Below are 8,605 nucleotides of genomic sequence, written 5' to 3'. Positions count from 1 at the left end.
GTCATGGTATGTGTAATTGACCTGGTTTGAGATTTATTGCTATGGTTATGCTTAGGGCACCTCAAGCTTCAAATATCTGTAACAGTAGTTTGTGTTTAGGGGAGAGCTAATTTGCCAGAGAGTATTTTTCAATGTCTGCTTCACCTTTAGGTCTTTCTGTCATTTTCTGTTCAATACAAGAGTCATTAAATCCAGTCTTACCTTCAGGGAGAGGGGAGTTGGGCTACATCTTTTGGATAGAAGGGGTGTTGATTGATCAGTTAATGAATTCATTCATTGTATGTATTTCCTTATTTATTCCATATATAAAAATCAAAATATAATTGACATAAAAGTAAGTTTTAAGTGTACAGTGTATTCATATGTTACATTTATATATTATGATATGATTTTCTTTTAGGGGAGGAGTGTTGGTAGAAATTACAAGAGAAGAGACAGGAGAGAAGGGACCAAGTGGCATCTTACTCACTTTCCTCAGGCCTGAGCTGTAAGGAGTTTCTCTCAGGACTCTCACTAAACTTTTTTAGTAAGAACTCTGCCATTTCCATGGCAAAAAGACTGTGAGAGGGTGAGTACACATTCTCCTTGTATCTGTGACCCCCGTGGTCTCTATATTCTCTAAATATTTTTTTAATTAAAATTTTTTTTTAAAAAAAGATATTATTTATTTATGAGAGACACAGAGAGAAAGGTAGAGGCACAGGCAGAGGGAGAAGCAGGCTCCATGCAGGGAGCCCGATATGGGACTCGATCCTGGGTCTCCAGGGTCATGCCCTGGGCCGAAGGCAGGCGCTAAACTGCTGAGCCGCCCGGGCTGCCCTATATTCTCTAAATAGACCACACACACAATTAATAGTAATTTGTAAAATAAGCTAAGTGTTTCCTACTTTTAAAAGATATATTTATTTTACAGAGAGAGAGAGAACACACATGTGCATGACTGGAGGGAGGGGTAGAGGGAGAGAATCTCAAGCAGACTCCCTGCTAAGTATGGGACCCAACGTGGCGCTCCATCTCATGACCCATGAGATCATGACCTGAGCTGAAATCACAGGTTAGATGCTCAACTGACTAAGCCACCCAGACACCAGCCTAGAGGAATCACATCTAGGTAATCAAGGGCTCATAGCCCTTCTCTTCAAAGGCTTCAGAGTAAGTTCATTTGGTCAGCAAGTTCACCTGGTCACAGGTGTTTGATTGAGTTCAAGCAAAGTTGTGATTTTGCAGATTTCTCAACATATTTTGTTATTGTTGTAGTGAGGGTGAGAGCAAAGCTCTTCTCAAATTTCTGTATCATAAGCAGAAGCATACTTCCATCACACATAGACTGCCATATGCCTGAAATATTTCAAGCTATTGTAGTTTTTATTTTTATTGAGACTCAAATTTAAGGTAGTGGAAGCCTCTTCAAGTTGACTCCTGAAAAATTTTGTCATGTTGTCATGAGTATTTGATAGCTTTTCTGCTTTTTGCATGTTCCAAGACCAACTTGTACTTTTTCTGCCCCATAGCTGGAATCAGGCATTTCTCCAAATTTCCCTGTTTGTATGAGTGGAAAATGGTATTTAGAGACCAACATCTAAACACTAGGGATGTTCAGTGAACAGGGTTACTTCTTGTTTCAGACTCTTCTGTGAGCAAAACTAGGTAATAAATATTTATTGAAGACAAAAGAAATCATGACTATACATTGAAACTTGAATTTTAAAATCAAGTGTAAAGTGTTTTTACTTAGCCTCATCTATTTTATGTCTGTTTCACTATGCCCAAATTCCTGGTTTCCAAGGACAACAGAAATTATCATCCACTTGCTTTTATGGTTCATGCTGCCCAGATCTTTTCTCTTGGGAATAAGGAGCTCATTGCCCCATCTGCTGGAAATATTGTTTATTGAGGCCTCCTGCTGAGACTTTCCCCAGAATTGCCCTAGGCCAATGGATCCTCACTTGGCCAAGATTATACCTCCTCCCCTGGTGCAATATGAAACTACAAAGGTGTGGTTCTCTTTCCTTACTTTGGGACATCTCTAAAGGGGCATCATAGTTTAAGAGCTCCCCATGGTGGGTGCCTGGGTGACTCAGTTCAAGTGTCCAAGTCTTGATTTTGGCTCAAGTCATGATCTTAGGCTCGTTGGACTGAGCTGCACATCAGGCTCCGTGCTCAGCAGGGAGTCTGCTTTTCTTTCTCTCTGGCCCCCACCCTGTGCTCTCTCTCTTTCAAATAAATAAATAAATCTTAAAAAAAAAAAAAAAAAGAGCTCCCCATGGGATCAACCAAAGCTTCTCTTGCAGCTGCCTGACAATTCAACTGCTCTCTCTGCCCAGTCTTACTTCTATTCCCTTAAAGATATATTTTTTTTCCTGAGCACAGTCCCTAATTAGTTTGCATGTGAACTCCACAGTCTTAGAATCTATTTATCTAAGAATCCAATCTATGACAGCTTTGTATTCACAATACATAATCATGTTTACAATATTACCCACATTGTTACCAGCAATATACTACAATGTAAAATTATTTGTTTATATCATTTTTATTTTGTTTTGTGCACTTCTTTTTGTTCTTAGGTTTTATCTTTTTAGGGATACACTGATTACTATTTTAAAATTACTTGAGATAGTTCTTCTCTGTACAGTTATGCCAGTAACTCAATATACAGGTAAGTTCATTTGGTTCATTGTATTTTTTATTTTTAGAGGTTAAAGTTTAAACTTATTTTTTAATTATGTAAAATATTTACATGATTCCTATCAACTACAGAAAATGATGAATATTTTCAGGAGTCTAGCTTCTATCTCTGTTTTCTCCATCCTTTCTCATGTGTAAACATTTTTAAAACTTCTTGTCTTATTCTTTCATTGTGGTAATTACATTTTCACATAACTAAATACTGTGGGGGAGGGCAGGGGTACCCCATCTCTACTTTCATAGATGAATGGTAGCAAAGCATACACATTTTTCACTTGAAAATATATCTTGGAGAGGCACCTGGGTGGCTCAGTCAGTTAAGCCTCTGACTCTTGGTTTTGGCTCAGGTCATGATCTCAGGATTGTGAGATGGAACCCTGAGTCAGGTTGCATGTTCAGTGGGGAGTCTGAGCTTCTCTCTCTCTCTCGCTCCTTCTGCCCTTCCCACTCATGCTCTCTCTCTCTCTCAAATAAATAAATAAATCTTTTTTAAAAAAGAAAATATATCTTGGAAATCATTCCACTAAAGCATATATATAGGAAAAAATAAAGCATATAGAGGTATCCTTATTCTTTTTGTAGCTGCATATTACCCCTTTATATGGATGTTCTGTAGTTTATTTAACAAGTCAACTGTTCCTGAGCATTTAGGTAGCTTCCAGTCTTTTCTACTTATAAGTAGTGCTGTGATAACCAGCTTTGTGTATAGATTCCTTGTGTAAAGATTGCTGGGTCAAAGGGCAAAATGCATTGGTTTTTGTTTTGTTTTGTTTTGTTTTTTGAATTGACTATATTCTCTGGAATTACAGCATTTTGAATTCCTAGCAGTGATGTGTGCCTGTTTCCCTACTCATACCAAGAATACATCAATCTTAAAGCTAATACGTTAAAAAAAAAGTATTGTACTATAGTTTGAAGTTGTATTTTTCTTTTGTGAGGGAAGTTGAGCATCTTTTCATATGCTTAAGGATCATTTGTATGAATGAACATGACTCAGGAAACCATGTTCATATACTAGTGAGCAAGCTGGAAAGACAAAAGAAATGGAGGTTGGCAGATCCTTTTTAAAAACATGACACATGAGTTGTACCTCATAACTTTGACTTTCCATTAGTTACAAGAGAAACTAGGAAATGAAATTTCCAGTTGGGTGACCATGAGTTCCATTAAAACCTGGAATGGGTTAAGTGTTCTATTACCTGAAGGAATAAAGGGTGAGTAGACAGTGGGGACAGTTAGCAGTTTCTACTAACACCATCTCGTTTTAAGAAAAACCCAGCCATTACCATTGCCCTATGTGATTTGGTCACATGTTTTCTTCTTCTTCTTCTTCTTCTTCTTCTTCTTCTTCTTCTTCTTCTTCTTCTTCTTCTCCTTCTCCTTCTCCTTCTCCTTCTCCTTCTCCTTCTTCTTCTTCTTCTTAATTTTTTTTTAGAGAGGGAGCAGGGGTGGAATGAGGGGGTGGGGTAGAAGGGCAGAGGGAGAGAGAAACTCTTACACAGGCTCCAGGCTGGATGTGGAGCCTGACCTTGAGATTGTGACTTGAGCTGAAATCAAGAGTTGGACACAACTGACTGAGCCACCCAGGTACCACAACATGTTTCTTTTTATTCTCATCTCCTACTATATTCCTTCTTACTGGGCTTGCTGTTTCTCCAAAACATCATCTCTCTGGGTCTATTTGCTTTTTCCTCTACCCAGAATAGTCTTCTCCCAGAATCCATGGCTCACTTCCTCACTTAAATTCCTGCTCAAAAATGAAGTTTTCTTGAGCATTGATATTAATTAACATTGTCCTTTCCAACTCTTGACTCTCCTTTGCTTTTCCTCTTAGAATCTATCGTTATCTGACATAATAAACATATCGCACCTTTGCTTTTTCAGTTTCTCATGTTTTGCACTCCCTAACTGATAAACTCTTTGTAATGCTTAAGTGTACCAGGCACTGACCTAAGTGCTCATGCTTTCTATATATTTGAACTGAGTTAATTCTGGGGACAACCCTTTCATTGACTATTGCCATGGTATTGCTGCATAACAAACCTACCACATTTATGAGATTTCAAACAGTGATCATTTATTATTGTGCTCGCATCTGTAGGTTGACCAAGGATAAACTGATTTAGAGCAGGTGTAGCTGGACTTGCCTCTAAACTCAAGTTGGGTCCAGGCTGGTTCCTTGCACCAGAGAGCTAGCTGAGGATGTTCTGCTCATGATAATGGCAGGGGCACAAGAGGGCAAGCTCCACCATGCAAATGCATTTCAAGCCTTTGTGTCATGTCTGCTAACATCCCATTGACCAAAGCAGGTCATTTGGCCAAATGCCACTTGAAAGGAACAGAAAAGATACTCAATCATGAAGGTGGGGGAGAGAGAATATTTGCAGAAAAAATAATCAAATCTGCCATCTTATTATACCTATTTAAGATGATAAAACGGAGGCCCCTAGAAGGTCAATAGCTGGTCAAGGTCACATTATCAGTACTGGTAGAAGTGAAGGCACACTGAGTTGGTAAAGCTCTAGTCTAGCCTATATAACTCTAGTTTTTGCCAGTGATATGAGAGTAAAAACTTAGTCTGTTGTATTCTCAGCATCCAGTACTGTGCTTAGCACTTAGAAGGCATTCAGTAAATACTTGTGGAACAAATAAATGAACTCAGCACAGTACACAGCCCTTGGCTGGTTGGCAATAGATAAATGTTAACTGTTATTAAGAAAAATTGTTCAAAACTTGGGAAAAAGGTAAATGAAAGGCAGCATGTCTTTTCAGTGTCACTTAACATTATTTAACCAAGAGATTACTTAATTATCTAGGGAAACGTACCTCTTTTGACTCCTTTTTTTTTAAAGGATTTATTTGTTAATTTGAGGTGTAGGGGCAGAGGGAGAGGGAGAGAGAATCTTAAGTAGACTCGTGGAGCCTGGCAGGGCTCAATCTCAGGACCCTGGGATCATTGACTCATTATTTACTACTGATTTCAGATCTGAACTTTATGAAGTTATATTTTTATTTATAGATTTTTGCTCATTACAGACTTAAATTATTTATAAAATCAAATTATTAAAAAAAAGCCGCTCAAACAAAAGTTAATGTTATAGTATTCTGAAGGACATTAAGGAGTATTGTATCGAACCTGCAGTCTTCCTCCACTGACAAGAAATCTTTTCCTCTAATTCCCTGTGAACAACTTCATCATTTTGTTTCTTCAGCAATGAGTGAATGGATCTTTGATATGTCTTCATTCTATATTTTGAGTTACATATTTAATTTTTTATTTTATTTATTTATTTATTTTCATATTTAATTTTTAAAAAATTGTACTTTAATATTAGCACTATTATCTAGTTTTGTTTTTTTGTTTTGTTTCCTGCATCTGAAAGTGCTTTTTCACTTTTAAGTCAATTCTTATTTACAGAATTTGTTTCTCTGGAATATAGGGGTGAGAGAAGAGAGGAAGAAGCCCTCTGTAAGGTGTTTGCAGTGATTCCTAGACTTGCACACCAACCACTGGAGGATCAAAGATTGCTGTGGCCCATACCCAGCACCCTTGATGGCCTGAACTCTATAAAGGCTTTCCAGGAGTCTGTGTTAATTCAAGAATCTGATCATGTCACTAGAAAAGCTTACAGATTGTCATCAGACTCAAATCCCCAAAAGAGAAATTATTGAAGGTCCTAATTTTGCTAAAAACATCTATTTATCAATAATCAGTTATTATAATGGATTATCAAGGGCAACACTTCTTCAGAACTACTATGAGAGGATTGAAGCTTTTATTTTGAAATGAACAAGGAATGAGGACCCATTAAAAAAAAGTCTAGTTCAAGAAATCCTCCCTCCAAATTCTGGCTACTTCAGGATTCAGAGCTTCCTTAAGAGTCTCAACAGATGTCATTAATGGGCTGTACTGAAATCCCATTGCAATATCATGGAGACTGTCTTTAATCTGAAACTTTTCTCCCCAGACCTCGCACTCTTGGATTGCGTGATGATTCTAAGTACTACTTGGTAGTGTACAAAGAGCACTATGCATTTTCTTATTGGGTGTATTAACATTCTACTAAGTGGCAGGTGAGGATCAGAATCAGGATTTCGGATACCTAGATTTTGTATTTCCACAACTAGGAAAGTTGCACTGCCAGGTTAGCTCTTTCCTGGTAATATCTGGACCACCTTCAACAAGGTGAATAAAAGCCCGCAGCGCTGGGCCTGAATTCCTGTTCCACTTTCTCCTCGTTGCTCAGCCACTTGGTGACTCCGTTCCCTTGCCCATAAAACAAACTGAGCACTCGGAGCCCTGACTTTTTAGGGATTATATGAAATAAGGTGCAGGATACAGCTCTGCACCAGACAGCACTACTTAAATCATGATTAATCGCAGCTGGACTGTTGTTACTCTTGCTCGCTGGGAGCCCCAGGAAACTTCCAGAAGGCCAAGCAGCGGGGGGCCCGGAGGGCAGCCCACCTGGCGGCTCAGAATTGCGGAGGACACGCCCTTCCTCCCGCCGGGCTCCGAGCCGGGCGCGCAGGCCCCGCCCCCCGCGCAGGCCCCGCCCCCGCGCAGGCCCCGCCCCGCGCAGGCCCCGCCCCCAGCGCCGTCTCCCGGGAAACGGGACGCGCCGCTCCGGACCGGCCTGCGCTTCCGCCCGCGGGACCCGCGCTGCGAGCATCCCTCGCAGCCGAGTAGCAGCAGGTGGGGGCGATCGGCCCGGCTGCTCGCCCTCGCCCGAGGAGGTGGGCGCCCCTCGCGGCGCGTGCGGGAGGGGAGCGGTGTCCTCGCCCGCCCGGGGCGGAGCCGACCGTTCCCGCATCCTCTCGGACGTGCTGGATGGCAGCCCGGGAAGCGCGCGACTTCCTAGGAGTTCCGGCCCCTCGCCGAACCCCGGGCGCTCGCCTGGACGTGGCGGGCGTGGTGGAGCTGGACGAGGAGGAGGACGAGGAGGAGGAGGAGGAGGCGGCGGCCAGAAGAGCGCGGAGTTTCGCTCGGGACGCGCGGGTGCGCTTTCTCGGCAGTCGCCTGCAGCTGATGCTGGGCATCCCGGCGGAGAAGTGGAGCCAGTGTTTGGAGAGCGAGGACCACCGGCAGGTCCTGGGGGAGTTCCTGGGGAGCCCGAGCCCGAGCCCGAGCCCCGCCTGCCTTGCGTTCAGCGTCGCCCCCGCGGGGCCGCTCGCGGTCTCCAGGGAGGTAAGGGGCGACCGCCCAGGGCCCCGGTGTCGCCCCTGCCCGGCTGGGCGGGGACAGGCCGGCCGCGCCTCCTCGGGTTCCCGGGGACACGCGCTCCGGCCCCTGGAAAAACTTTCTTTGGAGCTCTCGCCCTGGAGTCTGCAAAACCCCGCTCGGGCGCCACTCTGCAGCTGAGCCGCTGTGCTTTAGCTCTCTAAAAGGTGGGCCTGCCGGACCTGCAGGGAGCGAGCCGGACAGGCTGCGCTTTCAGCAGCTGCCCAGGCTGGGCGTTGGGGGCGCGCTGGGTCTCGTCTCAGGCGCTCTTGGGTCAGTCCGGGACCCGTCTTGAAAAAATGTATCACAGAGCCTGAATAATTTGTCGTGCGCTCGGTGTGACTGCTTGTCACATTTCATCTCAGAGCTGGAATACTTAGTTCTTAAAAAGGGAGTGCCCGGGCAATCTGCACACTCAAGGTATTTACCAGCCGTGGAGGGGGACGAGCCTTTTGTTCCACCTTTTCCCCTTTTTCTTTGCCCTTCCTTCCATCCTTTTTTTTTTTTAATTTTTTAAAATTTAGACTGCTCCTCCACTTGAAGGTTAAGGCATCACAAGTACAGCATTTGTATTCATTCTTTTTTTTTTTTTTTAAGTGTGAGAAGTTAGGAACAAGATTTACAGGCTTAAGTGTCGCACAGTGCCTCAGTGTAATGTAAAAGTGTTCGTTTGCGTGTGTGTGTGTGTGTGTGTGT

The 8,605-nt window shown here is 42.9% G+C and overlaps 1 protein-coding gene across 1 annotated transcript in view; it reads left to right on the top strand.

Annotated features, from left to right (window-relative positions):
• The first annotated feature begins 7,348 nt into the window (after positions 1–7,348).
• The window catches only part of DNAH11 (dynein axonemal heavy chain 11), a 324,061-nt gene continuing 322,804 nt past the window's right edge, over positions 7,349–8,605 (top strand). The window contains 1 exon segment of the mRNA XM_077856567.1: positions 7,349–7,876. Within this exon segment, the coding sequence (XP_077712693.1) occupies positions 7,520–7,876 (357 nt within the window). The 5' untranslated portion in view covers positions 7,349–7,519.

This window comes from Canis aureus, chromosome 18 (genome assembly GCF_053574225.1).
Source record: "Canis aureus isolate CA01 chromosome 18, VMU_Caureus_v.1.0, whole genome shotgun sequence".
NCBI classification, from domain to species: domain Eukaryota; kingdom Metazoa; phylum Chordata; class Mammalia; order Carnivora; family Canidae; genus Canis; species Canis aureus.
The sequence above is the reverse complement of the archived record's forward strand: the minus strand, read 5'-3'. Positions and strand labels throughout refer to the sequence as shown.